The sequence below is a fragment of the Xenopus laevis genome, chromosome 6L (assembly GCF_017654675.1).
Source record: "Xenopus laevis strain J_2021 chromosome 6L, Xenopus_laevis_v10.1, whole genome shotgun sequence".
In the NCBI taxonomy this organism is placed as follows: domain Eukaryota; kingdom Metazoa; phylum Chordata; class Amphibia; order Anura; family Pipidae; genus Xenopus; species Xenopus laevis.
Window position 1 is genome coordinate 133,588,976 of NC_054381.1, and position 15,940 is coordinate 133,604,915.

A 15,940-nucleotide genomic window follows, 5' to 3' on the forward strand; every position below is an offset into this window, starting at 1 on the left:
GGGGCTACTCCTGATCCTTTGGTCGAACTGGCCCGTTGCCAAAGCTGTACAAAGCGCTGAGCCAGCCCGGCCAGTAGAAAGGCATTAGCCGGCGGATTAGTATCAGTCTCGCTGTCACAAGACCCCGCCCACTGTTGCTCCAGGCGCATTTATAGCGGCTCTCAGCATCCCAAGCGCAGCCTGCGCTCCCTGAATCTGTGTCACTGTCTGTGCCCGGCGCTATAAGGAACCATGGTGGATCAATTCGTGGGCACCTGGAAGCTGACTGACAGCCAGGGATTCGATGAGTACATGCAGAGTCTGGGTAAGGCTTTAGCTCTATGTACCACTTGTTGCATTGCTTTATGCCTCTCCCTCCTTGCGCCTTATTTATTTGATAGGCTGAATGGGAAAGGTCCTGAATTTTGCTTCATCTTTTATGCGTTTTCCTTCCGTCAAGAAACCTCAATTTATTAATAAAGCTGCAAATTTGCACAAGGGTTGTAAGTCATATCAGTCACTGTGGAAATCACTTTGGTCAGTTGATTTCATTATGAATAATAAATGCAGTATCTGATTGGTTGATTTATAAGTTGAAGTGTAGACTCTGGCCATGCACAGCTGGTGATTTCACAACTTTGATTCATTCAGGGCAAAGCAAAGGGGCAAATCCCCATCTCTACCTGTCATTACCTTCCAGTCAAAAATAAGTGAAACACTATAAAGCCTGTGCAAATCACTGGTGGTGGTGGTGGGGGGGGGAGGGTACTTGGTGGTGGTGGGGAGAGGGTACTACTCCCACCCAGTAGTAGTTGGTGTCAGTGTGTGCCATAGACAGAGCATTTGCTATTTGAGAAATGGAATCACTGCGTTCAAAAAAAGTACCTTACATCAGTGCCAAAGCTGTCTTTAGGGGGTCAACAATCAAGACAACTTATTTTACTCCAACACTTTGCCTAGCAGTATAGCAACAGCTGTATGCACAGTAAATACATTCCACCGTTTGCTACAGATTTATCTCTCTGTATGAGACTACCCTGTATCATGCAGGTTCCAGTGGAGTTGCTGAATTGAGTAACAGCTTAAAGGCCACATGTGTGTCTTTCTATGGGTCCTTGGTCCCCTCCACCACTAAGGATTATTTTCCCCAGTATGGTGCATACTTAGTGAATCAGATGCAGCATCACAAGATATTCAGGGAATCTGTGCTTATGAGCTGCAATTCCTCCACAAGTGTTATAATAGGGCAGTGATCCCCAACCAGTAGCTCGCGAGCAACATGTTGCTCTCCAACCCCTTGGATGTTGCTCCCAGTGGCCTCAAAGCAGGAGCTTATTTTTGAATTCCAGGCTTGGAGGCATTTTTAGTTGCATAAAAACCAGTTGTACTGCCAAACAGAGCCTCAATGTAGGTTGACAATCCACATAGGGGCTACTAAATGACCAATCACAGCATTTATTTGGCATGCCAAGAACATTTTTCATGCTAGTGTTGCTCCCCAACTCCTTTTACTTCTGAATGTTGCTCATGGGTTCTAAAGGTTGGGGATCCCTGTAATAGGGGGATCAGATCCAGCGGCTGCTGGGGGGCGAAGTGGCATCCTATCTGCAAAACTCATCATCTTCCCAGCAACCTGTAGCAATGTTGTTAGTCAGATGGTATGTGCAATGCCTGTGCTCAAGCAAAACAACAGACTGGTTTAGTTTGTGGCACTGTAATAATTACAAATGGCAGCATCCAACTGCTTTTCTAGTGCTAGTGATCCCTGCTCTAGGATCTGCCTTTGCTGGCCATATTATAGATTGATAAGGATGGCTTGGCACTGATTGGGGCTGGTACTATCAGTCATATGCCAGTTCTGCTGGCCCAGCATCAGATCATGTAATTACAGGCTCACTGCTTGTCCTCTAGGGTTGTAAACTTCCACATTTCACCACATTTCCACTGATTGTTGCTCTGACACCAGCCTGCACTTGGGGTATAAGGTTTGCTGAATTTAATGTTTTACTATTACCAAGGAGAACATTTTTTGGCAGCAATTGAGCTGTTGATAAATAAATAAATAACCATTTTGCTTTACTTTGTGCCAATTGGATTAAACAAATTAATTGTAATTATTTTATTTGCTTATCAGTTTTTTCCCTGGACCTTTGATTGACCAGGGTTGCTTATCGTTCTCCCTTTACCTGGTAAAGAGAGAACCATAAGCGACCCTGGTCAATCAGAGTGGTAAAGTTTATCACTTCTAGACTCATAAAAAATCCACACCCTATTTGGCTAAGCAGAAGTAATTTTAGGCTCATGGCACACATGGTTGGCACCGGCTAAAATACCCCGGAGGAGCCTATTTCAATTTACTGTTATCTGTTGTAGCAGATAATGTGATGTCATCAGAGTGGTCATAAACAACATGGAAACCCAATATTGTCAGCTGACCCATAGATTTATTCTCTCGTTTGGTGCATGACTTGTAATGTACTGTAGTCATATTGCTGACAGCTAAATACACGTCAACTCACCTAATTTTATTAGGGCGATAATAGTGATCCAAGACGGGTATTTTTGACACCTTACTTCATGTTTCCTTTGAAATGACTGAGGGGCATTTCTAAGTAATTTTTTGTCTGTTTGATCTGGAAATGATTTGGGCAAAGGAACGCTCTGATTCATCCTGTGTGCCATTGCCCTTAGGCTAAGGGCACACGGGGAGATTAGCCGCCCCAGCGACAAATCGCATCTTCTTCGGGACGACAATCTCCCGGAACTGCCTTCCCCTTCAATCTCCCCTTCCCGCAGGCTATAATGAAAAATCAACAGCAGTATGGCACTCATGAGGAAACTTTGTGCGACTTTGGAAAACGAACTGCCGCGAGTGCCGTACCGCTGCCGATTTTTCATTATAGCCGGGGCAACTAATCTCCCCGATTCTTCCTGTGTGCCCTTACCCTCAGAGTAAAGAGGAATTAAAACAGAATAATTATCACCACTAATGAGATGAGGTTAATTGCTGTCTCTGCTGACACAGAACCCTTAGGACCTGTATGAGTGCTGCTAAGCAGATACAGTCAGTGGTGCTTTATGCGTGTGTTATACCAGTAATATTACTAATGAGCCTTTGTAGCACTGGGGATAATTAGTTACAATGTGCATGACTTCCCCTGGTGTTGCATCACTTTAGATTGAACTTCGTCCCCAGGCATCTCATTGCTAGCTGAGCAGTCAAGGGATGTTGGGAGTTGTTGTTCTGCAATAACTGATTTGAGTGTCCTCCGCTTTAACACTTGACTGGATATAACGAGTGTTGCGGTTCGTTTATACATCTGGACATTGGCAAACTCATGGCTTCGAGATCTGAGTGTCCTCTATGGGTCAGTAGCCACATGAGCGTAATTAAACACAGACATGACTAATTTCATCTGTGCTGAACGTAGATGTGAGGTTATAGGTTCATTGTATAATAGTTAAATTAGTAGCACAACCCTATACCACACTGGATAACGGTTAGTATATTACAACCCTGAGCTCAATAATAAATAAAAGACATGCACTTTATTAAAGGACTCTATTTTCAGCTTTGTCATCAGCTTTAACACTTGACTGGATATATTGAGAGTTGCTGTTCAGTTATACGTCTGGACATTGGCAGACTGCAAGCTTATGGGTTAGAGGTCACACTCTTTCCCTTGACAAGATGCTAACTGGCAGGAATGTGGGAATATACAGAGTGGATTTAGATGAACAAAATGAAACTGAATTCCTTTTGTTACTGGAGCGTGTTTACTTATCGTTACTGTAAATTCTTACTTGTCTGTTCTGCCTTACACACAAACATCTACCTTTCCACTCTTAGCGCCAATATTGTGAAAAGGAGCATTGGCTAAAGCTTATAGAAAATGTGGCCATAAGCCACTCCAGAACTAAGCCATTGGCTTTAACGGAAACTGCAGTTTCAGGTTCTTCCACACAGTTAAAGGGGGTTCACCTTTACGTTAACCTTTAGTATGTTTTAGAATGGCTAATTCTATGCAACTTCAATTAATTTAATTCAACTTCAACTCATTCAATTGGTCTTCATTATTTTTTTTTTATATAGTTTTTAAATGATTTGCCTTTTCCTCCTGACTCTTCCCAGCTTTCAAGTAGGGGTCACTGACCCCATCTAAAAACAAATGCTCTGTAAGGCGACACTTTTATTGTTATTGTTACTTTTCATTAATCGTCTTTCTCTTCAGACCTTATCCTACTCATATTCCAGTCTCTTATTCAAATCAATGCACGGTTGGTAGGGTAACATGGACCCTAGCAACCAGATTGCAGAAATAGCAGACTGGCAAACTGCAAAATAAAAGGCGAAATATGTCAAAAACCACAAATAATAAAAACTGAACTAAAGTAACAAATATATTACAGCAAATTCAAACCGTCTAACAGATTTGTGTGACTCTTAAATGACAATCCAAATTCATGAAAGTGTCGCCCCCCAAATGCCAACTTTTACTCCATTCATTTTTTTTACTCCAATTTTGCTTTACTTGACCTTTGTGAATATCCCACCCAGTGAGTATTATGGGGGGTTCAGTGTGGGTTGGAGGGATTATAAAACTGTTTACAGTAGTTGCCCAGGAGCAGGAACCCATGGCAACCAATAAAAAAGGTGAGTAGTAAATTTTACCTAATTGGTTGTTATAGGTTACTGCCCCATGGCAAACTTAGTGCCTTTTAATACATAACCCCAATTAGTGCTCTTGCATTGATAGCATTCATCTGTACTTTGTAATCTAGAGCTACTGAAGCACTGTCAATAGCAAAGGAATTTTCATAAATATCTAAAGCAATAATTTTGTTCCTTGGCGCAGGAGTCGGTTTTGCCACAAGAAAAGCAGGCGCTATTGCAAAGCCCAACGTGATCTTTTCTGTGAACGGTGACAAGATCTTGTTAAAGACAGAGAGCACCTTAAAAACATCAGAGGTGGCATTTAAACTGGGGGAAGAGTTCGATGAGACGACCGCAGATAACAGGAAAACAAAGGTTTGTACTCGCTTTTAGTCTAAGGGCCTCTATAAAACTAGCAATAAAACAGGAGAAACAGAAGAATAAATAATAAATAATGGGAGGTAGAATTTTAATGGCTAGCTATTGTTTCAGCTATGGTAGCTATTGTTTCAGTATAGGCTGGACCCAAGCTCCTTTTCCTCTCCATAGGCTCCTGTTGTGTTTATAATTCCATAAAGTGGACCTGTCACCCAAACATAAAAAGCTGTATGATAAAAGTCCTTTTCAAATTAAACATGAAATCCAAATTATCTCTTGTAAACTCATTTTAAAATCTGAGCTGTCAATCAAATATTGGCTACCCCTCCTCTATGCCTTAGGCATAGAGGCAGGGCAAACAATTAATTTTACTTTCCATTCAGAACTTTCTAGATGTTACTGCTCTCCACACATTCCCCCGTTCTCTTAACCATTTAATTGTGTAGCCAGGGCATGGGGATGGACATTAGGTCCCCCATTCAGGTGCACAAACAAGATTCTGAGACTATACAAGGCTTGTCTTAATAACAGTGTCCATAAAATTGCTCCTGCCTGCTTGCTATAATTATGAATTTCCAGACTGATGGAAACAAGATTCAAATAATTTATACAGTGTAATTAAAGTTAATTTTGCTTGACTAACATGATAAAATAGGATTTGGAATATTTTGTTTGGGTGACAGGTCTCCTGGAACTGGAGGTAGCAGGATGTAATTAGGGCATGGGCAATCTAACAAACCCATGAATGGCGCACATTATTTCATGGCTGGAGCCCGTCCTAGCTTTAGTTATAGCATGTAACCATAATTATAAGTATTCTCTTGTAATTAACACAACATATATATTTATATAGGGCCAAACAACCTACAGTAATCCAGTTATTGGGCTAGCTCCTCCAACACGCTATTGCTGTTTACTGAACAATTGAGTTTGACTATTGTGTATAGTAAGATATATGCTCAATGCATTGTATTTGATTGGGAAAAGAAACTATGCAATGTGAAAAGGCAAGCTAAATGTATTATGGCATAGAAGTTGGTATGGTTCCGAAGGATATTACAAGGGTACAAGGTAAATATTCAAGCCTTTGGTATTTGAGGTTCATAGGTACCTTCTCATTATTGGAGATCTAGTAAACTCTAACCCTGTGTGATCTTTATATGTTCTAGCCAGTAGATACTCCTCACCTATGACAGTAATTATTGTTCTTTTCCACAGACGATTGTGACTTGTGATGGTGGCGTTCTGAATCAGTTGCAGAAGTGGGATGGCAAAGAGACCATTATTCAAAGAGAAATAAAAAATGGACAGTTGGTAGTGGTAAGTTGGATTTGTGACATCAACTTATCTAGTACACCTATAATGTGATCCATTTCCCAAAATGCAAGTTCTATCCAACTCAAGTTCCTGTGAAGCTGTAAAAAAAATAAATATATATATATATATATATATATTCTAGTAGTATATTATAGGTAGGGGTTATCAATCATTTATTTTTCTGTACACCATATGTTCCTAAACCATAATGCCCAATAATGCATAATGAGGTTGCTCAGTTTGAAGTGCAAATAAAATGATAATTGGCGTGAAGACTTATTTGTTCTAGATGGTCAATTATGGTTATATCAACTTGTTGTCCTAGATGTTCTAAGAGTGCTAGCAAGATGATTCCTATGACAATGGAGGGGGGTAAAAATCAATGAAAGTACTGCCTAAAGTAAAATAATAGAACTAAAAGAACTACCCTACATTCAGATGCAAAAAGAGTTGGGGAGCAACAAAAGCATACTAAAAGTTCATGGGGGGTACCAAATTAGGTCTGTGTCTAGTAGCTCCTATATGGACTGGCAGCCTACCGGCTCTGTTTGTACAGTACACCTGGTTTTAAATGAGAACTAAACCCTAAATATTAATATGGCTAAAAATGCCATATTTTATATACTGAACTTATTGCACCAGCCTAAAGTTTCAGCAATGATCCAGGACTTCAAACTTGTCACAGGGGGTCACCATCTTGGAAAGTGTCTGTGACACTCTCATGCTCAGTGGGCTCTGAGCAGCTGTTGAGAAGCTAAGCTTAGGGGTCGTGCAAATTATCAAGCAGAAAATGAGGTTGGACTGTAATATAAGGTGATGCTACAGGGCTGATTATTCAATTCTGATGCTAGTTGCACTGGTTTATGTGCTGTCATGTAGTAATTATCTATATTAATTACTACTCAGCCTTATATTTCCATTTTATGTGTACTGTGTATTGTGAGTGGGTCCCTAAGCTCAGTAAGTGACAGCAGCACAGAGCATGTGCAGTGAATCAGCAGAAAAGAAGATGGGGAGCTACTGGGGCATCTTTGGAGACACAGATCTTTACTGCTAAGGGGTTGTGCTTGCCTTGGGCTGGTACAGAAGCCTAAAACATAAGGTACAACATTTCTAGCTTCTTCATTAGTTAGGCTTTAGTTCTCCTTTAATGCAACAAAAAGTTGCCTCCAAGTGAGGAATGTAAAAACAAACACCTGCTTTGAGGCCACTGGGAGCAACATCCATGGAGATGGTGCACAACATGTTGATAGCCACTGGTTGGGGATCACTGATCAAGCTACTCCATAAGGCCTACCAGGCTGGTAGGTAGGTAATTTTGTTTCTGCTAAAAAAGATTGGCATGTGCCTTTGTAAGTCATTAGGTCACCAGTGAGATGTATAATCATCATCTGAACTTGGTATGTAGGCCAGTTGCCCATTGATGCCCATTCATAGCAACTGCTGGTGTCATTTCATCTTATGTGTTTCATATGCTGTTACTGTTTTATTTTCCCCCAGACATGTACAATGGGAGATGTGAAGTGCGTCCGTACATATGATAAGGTGAAGGCATAAGACGAAATCTCAGCTGAGGCTGAGGAGAGCTCAGTTCAATGAGCCAGGCTTCAGTCACATCATTCAGCCCTTAAAGTTACTTTGATTTTCAGTTTTGGCCTCTTCATTTGATAACTGAACAACTGTATAAGATTGTATTTGAAAGAACTAATATATCCAATGTGACCTGCTCTGGATGTTCAATAAAAATATTCAACCCATGACTGGTGTTCTCTTCACATTCATTGAAATGCAACAATATTCTCACCTTTCCAAATACAATTATTAAAATGATCAAAATGAATGCAAATGAACAAATATCTGCCAGATGAGAAAAAAAACACGACAACCTAATTAGAAATATTTCAGTCTCTTTTTAATTATACTATGTTATACTATGGGGCCAATTCATTAACTTTGAGTGAAGGATTCGAAGTAAAAAAACTTCGAATTTCGAAGTGTTTTTATGGCTACTTCGACCATCGAATGGGCTACTTCGACCCTTGACTACGACTTAGACTTCGAATTGATTGATTCGAACTAAAAATCATTCGACTATTCGACCATTCGATAGTGGAAGTACTGTCTCTTTAAAAAAAAACTTTGACCCCCTAGTTCGCCACCTAAAAGCTACCGAACCCAATGTTAGCCTATGGGGAAGGTCCCCATAGGATTGGCTACGTTTTTTTGGTCGAAGGATAATCCTTCGATCGTTGGATTGAAATCCTTCGAATCGTTCGATTTGAAGGATTTAATCGTTCGATCGAACGATTATTCCTTCGATCGTTCGATCGCAGTATTTGCGCAAAATCCTTTGACTTCGATATTCGAAGTAGAAGGATTTTCATTCCCAGTCGAATATCGAGGGTTAATTAACCCTCGATATTCGACCCTTGATGAATTTGCCCCTAAATCTCATGGTCTAAAGATACATGGAGGTGGGGATTTTGTATAGGATGCAAGTCAAATGTTACTTTGACACAGAACCCATAAACAACTTGTTTGCTTCCCATTTGGGCTCCATTTGGGCTCCATTTGGTACTTGGAGTAGTTGCCTCACGTACTAAGGGCTGAGCTGTTCAGCAGCACTTTCCATAATATAATGTTAGACCTTTAGTTATAACTGTCGATGTCCCTTCCAACTGGTGGCTCCACTTGTGACGTCACTGCTGGTACTGTGCCATTGAACTGAGGCCATACCTTTACTATATTACCCAGTTTGATATGTAAAAGTGAAATTACTGAAGCAGGTGAATATAATAAGTTTTGTATATAAACATATCTTTGCTAGTAGAATTTTTGTTATGGCTTTTAAACAACAAGGTAAACTTGGTAATAATAATAAAGCCCCGCTATAGAAAAAGATTTAAGTTTTCCCTTTATACTTATGCCCTAGTCAACTCCACTTGCCTCTTACTTCTTTCTATCTGCCCTTGATGTCTTCTTATTATATACAGCTGGGGGGCTCTAGGATCCAAAAAGCTCCACCGGCATTTCCCATTGTGTCCTATTTAAACAAACAACTATTTTTTGATTGGTTTGTGTCATTGGCTGGAACTACACAGTGCGTCTTGTAGAGGTCAGACGCGCTAAGAGGAAGCACATTAGAGGAAGTTTAACTGGACTTTATTAAACATACTTAATATTGAAATTGCTCTTCATTATGTAGGGCTGTATAGTAATGACAATAACTGGTGCCCTTTTTTTGCCTGTTCCCAAATACAATGTTGAATTCATTCTATTATGGAGTATTAATATATTAATTTCAGATATTTGTTTGCATTTTGATATATTTTACTGAAAATATGTGAATGGTTCAATGGTTTAATTGTACTAATTGCACTGACTGCCTTGCTCAGCTGTAAGACCCAAGTGATCCTAAAACCCTGGCAGCCATTAAACGTAATATCGTGCTCCCCTTGGTGAGACAAATCACATAATTCATTTTTGGAAGGATTTAGCAATCTGTAGCACTTAATGTGGATTATCGTCAACACAAAAACAGTAATTAAATGGGAATAAATCATTTTCCTTTTCATTTTAAAGCCTTAATCCATACTCCCTGCAGATAAATCCTGACGTTAGTGCTGATTTTTTCTTTTTGAACTGAGATTTTTTTTAATTTAATGATATATAAAGCAGTAGTAATGGTGGAAATGTAAGGTTATAACAGCTGGAGGTCTGAGGCTTTGATTTATACCCACTGTTGTCCAGAGTGTAGCCAGAAAACAAAGTACAAGTATGGGACCTATTATCCAGAATGCTCGGGACCTGGGGCTTTCCGGATAATGGGGCTTTCCATAATTTGGATCTTCACACCTTAAGACTACTAGAAAATGATGTAAACATTAAATAAACCCAATAGGCTGGTTTTGATTCCAATAAAAATTAATTATATCTTAGTTTGGATCAAGAACAAGCTACTGTTTTATTACTATAGCGAAAAAGTAAATAATTTTTAAAAATTTGGATTATTTTATTATAACGGAGTCCATGGGAGATGGCCTTTCCATAATTCAGAACTTTCTGGATAATGGGTAGCTGCATAATGGATCCCATACCTGTACTTACGTATAGGATGAGTACCACAGGGAATGCTTTTGTACCCTAATTGTTTTAACACTTGCATCCAGCCATAAATGACCCTAAGGGCTCTTACACACGGCCGTTCCGACCTGCGCTCCCCTGCGTTCCGTTTTTTGGCGTTCAGCCGCAGGGGAGCGCAGGAATAGACGCAAGTAATGATTTGAAATGGGGCTGTACTCACTCAGGCGCGTGTAGGCGCCGAACGCAGGAAAAATGCAGCATGTTGCGTCTGAACCTGCGTTCGGCGCCTACACGCGCCTGAGTGAGTACAGCCCCATTTCAAATCATTACTTGCGTCTATTCCTGCGCTCCCCTGCGGCTGAACGCCAAAAAACGGAACGCAGGGGAGCGCAGGTCGGAACGGCCGTGTGTAAGAGCCCTTATAGTTTTCACAGTAATATCCATATTGCCAGTCAGGGTCTGGCCTGGTCCATAAAAAACGTTTGTTGCTTCTTGGTGTACTGGCACCATGCCTGCTCACTTTATGGCACACAAATTCCTTGTGCTTCCTTTCTGGGTTGTGTAAAAACACTTTTGTGCAGAGGAAATATGTGTGTTTTCCCATATGTAATTCAGCAACCTCTGATTTATCTTTCCTGTTCTGTAATGAGCATGTTTAGCTAAAACATTTAGCCTTGATAATATAGAAAAAAAAATCTTCTTTGGGGCTTACTGACTAAAGGTCACATCTTTCTGGGTATGAGAAGAATAATCTCAGTCCCTATGATTGCTTTTGGTATTTCTTTTCATGCTTCCAGTTTATAAATGGCAAAATAAAAAGGATAAACGTTCAACCGTCATGTAAGCTGTCAGATGGGAATAGAGAAAAAAACCAAATGTGAATGTGAATATATAGTGCCCATATCCGGCCCGTGACCCCACCTTGTGTGGCCCCCACATGAAAGTCTACCCGCTGTGTCTGTTTACCTTGTGAAAGATTTAAAAGGTATCAGTACTGAGATTAATTGGCCCCTGCATTGGTTACACCTCAAATTCAGACTTGTAACTTGTAACACCTCTATTATTCACACCACATAAGCCCTGTACTGTTCACATCCAGGGTCGGACTGGCACAGTGGGGGCCCACCGGGTTCCAAACTCTGGGGCCTCCTGCGCACATGTGTGAATGCTAGCGTGCAATGGCGCACATCATATTTTCTTTTAAGACCCGCTGATTGGGAGATTGGATCTGGGTCGGCAGGGGCCCATGAGGGCCATGGCCCACCAGGTTTTTTTCCCAGAGTCCTGCCGGCCCAGGCTGACCCTGTTCAAACCTCAGACCCAAACTGAATGTGTCCACATTGTTCACCTGTTCACACCTCATACAAAGGGGCCAGAGCCGGGCCAACCCAGCCAGGTGCCCTAGGCAACCTGGCTGGGCATGGCGCAGGCTGATCGCATGCTTGGGTGCGCATGCGCGAAACTGCGCTAGAACGCGCATGCGCAGAACTGCATGCGCACATGCGCAGAAGCGATATTACAAGAAATTATCCGTGGCAGTCGGCGAAAGACAGGACCGGACAATGGGGTAGGCGTCAGAGCAGGTACGTGCCTGGCGCCCCCCCAGCCCGCCCTAGGCACATGCCTACTCTGCTTACCCCTAGTTCCGGCCCTAAAAGGGGCACCAGCACTGTGTCACTGTATGTAGTAGAGTGGTCTTCATAGGTTTCACTATATCCTGCTGTATTCTGCTTGCCCTATACTCCCGGTGTGTGCCGTATTCTGCCTGCCCTAGGCAGGCAGAGCATGACACACAGGGAGCATAGGGCAGACAGAGTATGACACACACAGGGAGCATAGGGGAGGCAGAGCATGACACACAGAGAGTATAGGGCAGGGAGAGTATGGCACACACAGGGAGCATTGGGCAGGCAGAGTATGGCACAGAGGGGGAGTATAGGGCAGGCAGAGTATGACACACACAAAGGGAGCATAGGGAAGGCAGACAAGGTCGAGATCAGCCTGCTGATATCCACAGGTCAACTTCAGCCCTTGCCACGAGTGGTATCCTTGCCACGAGTGGTATCTTCCTTCTTCATTCGTGTCCGAAACCCTTGTGCTTTGGATTTTGGATTTAGGCAATGAAATCTGCTGAGTGTGTACGCACCAGAGCCATCTGGGTCCAGACACAAAAGAAGAATGAATTAACCACTCGTGTTAGGGGCTAATATAAACCTGTGACAACTGTGCACAATGGAATAAAAGAAGCTTACAGCAGCATATTTGGTCTATTTACAGAGTATCTGGGAAGTAAAATGTGGTGAACTATTATCTGAAGCAAAAGAGGAAGATGTTACAATGAGTTCTAAATAAGTATTGGCAGCATTAAGCATATGCTCCGTTAGTCATTTGGTCAAGTTAAGGTCAATATATAAGGAATGCACTTAGTTATGTTTATGTTTTGATATTTTCTTGTTTGTAGATCGAGCACACTGCGTACTTTTCCTTCCCTGTAACTTTTAATTCATCCCAAGAGTATTTCATTTTTAATCAGAACCGGACAAGAGCAGCTCCTGTTGATAAGGCTGATGAGAGAGAGAGAGTGAGCCATGCCAAATTACATATCCCTGTTATTGGGAGGCAAAGATTCCTGTAGCTAAACAGATTTCCAAAAGCCTCAGGCTTCTAGTACAAAGTCACAGTAGAACAGAGTGCAGCCAGGTGGAAAATGGGTGGGGTACTGTCAGCTAGAATTTGAACTAGAGTAAACCCAAATGCACTGCACAATAATGAGGCTCACAACTGGCCGAATGTCATTTTACATATATCTTTTCAATTTTTTTTGCAACCCAAAAGAAAATTATAATCCTAGCAAATGAAAAATAACTTTTTAGGGCGAATTCTGAATATTTACGTCTTTGTATCATGGAAAATGTTTCCCTGTTCTATAAGAACACCAAAGTAAAGAAAAGAAAGGCAGCTGTTTGTTCTAATACATTGGGGCTCATTTATTAAACCTTAAATTTCTCTGGTCAAGGGGAAATTTTTCAGGGAATTTTTTTTCCCCCCAAAGCTGCTAAAAATGCGAAAATACTCCATCTCAAAACTGTCGAGATCATATAGAAGTCAATGACAAATGTCCCTGAAGTTGTTTCTGACATTGTCATCTCTGCTGGATAATCTGATAAAGTTGGGGTTTTCATCCGATAATCAGAAAAAGTCGAGTTTTCGGAGCTTCAGTCGTACGATGCAAATTGATGCTCAATTTAGTAACGCCATTTTGTCGCTCTGAAAATGAGTTCAATTCATAGAAGGGAGTTTGGTCAACTTTGTTTTCATAAAAAACTGATATTAAAGGGGAACTCCACACAAACATAACTTTTTGAAAAGTAAACATATTTCAAGCAACTTTGCAATATACATCAATTAAAAAATATGCAGACTTTTCATGGTTTTAATGGTTTCTTACAGTTCCCTAAGCCTAGCCTCCTGCTCTCCTGCTGATCTCTCTGACTACTTTGCTGAGCTGGCTGACTACTGTTACTTTGTATCAACAGCCAGCTGTCCTTAGCCTGCATCCTTCAAACCCCACAATTCCCTGCACACATGATTTAATAAGGAAAGGAACACCATAGTGCAATGCATTGTGGGTTATGTAGTTCCTGCTGTCTGTAAGCTGAAACGTTGTTACAATTTGTAACATCAGTGTTTAGTCCCTCCTTCCCTGCCAGGATTTCAAATTATGCAGAAAGAGAAGAACTTTTAAACAGCTGGATTTCAGCATAGAAAATAGCATTTATTCATACTTTTTGAAGAAACAGGTAACTGTGATGTATATTATGGGTTTCTGTGTTATGTGGGCCTCTTTACCAAATTTTGGTTTGGAAGCCGGAGTTCCCCTTTAAATAACCCCCAAAATGTATGTTATTTAATAAGCCATAGGAAAAGTTGTAGACGTACCATAAAAACTTGGCACAGGCCTATTGTATAAAACAGGGTGGTTCAGCTAATGCAATAATTGGTACAAACAATATGATTTATTAAATGTTGTGAAATATGTATGTAACACAGACCTAATCTAGAGCGTACAATGCAAACAATGACTCATTTGCTTGAGTGAGGTGTTGTATAAATGCAATCATCCCATGGATTTCCAAACACCCCTTTATATTGGCTGCTTATGAAATATGAATTACAGGACTATGCTGAAATATCAGGAACCAAACCTTTGGCGTATTACGTACAGTTTTCCAGTTTATGGTAGGTACACAAAATGTACAGATATCTCAGCCAGCCCACATAAGATGCATTCCTACGGATATGTTTATATATATAATTGTATTTATAATTGTATTTTATGTAATGTAATTTGTATTGCTAGCACTATTCCCAGTATCGAAATATAACACGAACGGAGATGAGCTAAACTTTCAGCAGTTCTACAACAAGGGGCCAATTCATTAACTTAGAGTGAAGGAATAGAAGAAAAAAAACATTCGAATTTCGAAGTGTTTTTTTGGCTACTTCGACCATCGAAGGGGCTACTTCGACCTTCGTCTACGACTTCGACTTCGAATCGAAGGATTCAAACTAAAAATCGTTCGACTATTCGACCATTCAATAGTCGAAGTACTGTCTCTTTAAGAAAAAACTTCGACCCCCTAGTTCGCCACCTAAAAGCTACCGAACCCAATGTTAGCCTATGGGGAAGGTCCCCATAGGCTTGGCTACGTTTTTTTGGTCGAAGGATAATCCTTCGATAGTTGGATTAAAATCCTTCGAATCGTTCGATTTGAAGGATTTAATCGTTCGATCGAACGATCGAACGATTATTCCTTCGATCATAGTATTTGCGCAAAATCCTTCGACTTCGATACTCGAAGTCAAAGGATTTTCATTTCCAGTCGAATATCGAGGGTTAATTAACCCTCGATATTCGACCCTTTATGAATTTGCCCCCAAGTGTTTTCCAACCAAAGTTCCCTTGTCAATTGGGAAATGTTTTAAACACATGCCCTGTATAAGTCCCATGAGAATCCAGACTAAGGCTAGGGCCAGACGATGGAGATGATTGTGGATTCTCCAGAAGCAGTACTGCTCCCCTTATATTCTGAAGGCTGGGTGGATTTTGGTACAGAAATGCAAAATGTCGCATTTAAGCACCAAAATCCCTGCATCTGCCTGTACCCACAATGCTTCCAGGTGCAGACAGAGCAGGAGTCAGTGTCGGACTGGCCCACAGGGATACCAGGAAAACTCCCGGTGGGCCCAGGTGTCAGTGGGCCCTCCTGCTTCTAAAAATTTGGCATATTTCATGGCCATTCCCTATTTCTGTAAGAACAAAGGGGCTAAATAGATGGAACAATAGATTATAGTATGTAAAGAAAAGAGAATAGTGGTTGAGTGAGGAGAAGAAAAATAATACTGAGTATGGGCCCCTGGTGGGCCCCTGATTTAAGTTTTTTTGGTGGGCCCCTGGTGTCCCAGTCCAACACTGGCAGAAGTGGATTGGAGTGGATTGGAGTAGTGGATTTTCAGCCTGTGGAAAAA

At 41.1% G+C, this 15,940-nt stretch overlaps 1 protein-coding gene across 1 annotated transcript; it reads left to right on the forward strand.

The window, feature by feature from the left end:
* The first annotated feature begins 195 nt into the window (after positions 1-195).
* On the forward strand, positions 196-8,088 carry pmp2.L (peripheral myelin protein 2 L homeolog). The gene is made up of 4 exons (NM_001090167.1): positions 196-304; positions 4,836-5,008; positions 6,230-6,331; positions 7,829-8,088. Exons 1-4 carry the CDS (start codon positions 232-234, stop codon positions 7,883-7,885), a joined length of 405 nt encoding a protein of 134 aa, NP_001083636.1. The 5' UTR covers positions 196-231; the 3' UTR covers positions 7,886-8,088.
* Positions 8,089-15,940: the final 7,852 nt, after the last annotated feature.

What these genes read in the sequence shown, in the direction of transcription:
- pmp2.L (NM_001090167.1), top strand. Translation starts at nt 232, where the DNA reads ATGGTGGATCAATTCGTGGGCACCTGGAAGCTGACTGACAGCCAGGGA. An exon ending in TGAGTACATGCAGAGTCTGG is followed by an intron (nt 305 to 4,835) that starts GTAAGGCTTTAG and finishes TCCTTGGCGCAG; the next exon opens with GAGTCGGTTTTGCCACAAGA. An exon ending in CAGATAACAGGAAAACAAAG is followed by an intron (nt 5,009 to 6,229) that starts GTTTGTACTCGC and finishes TCTTTTCCACAG; the next exon opens with ACGATTGTGACTTGTGATGG.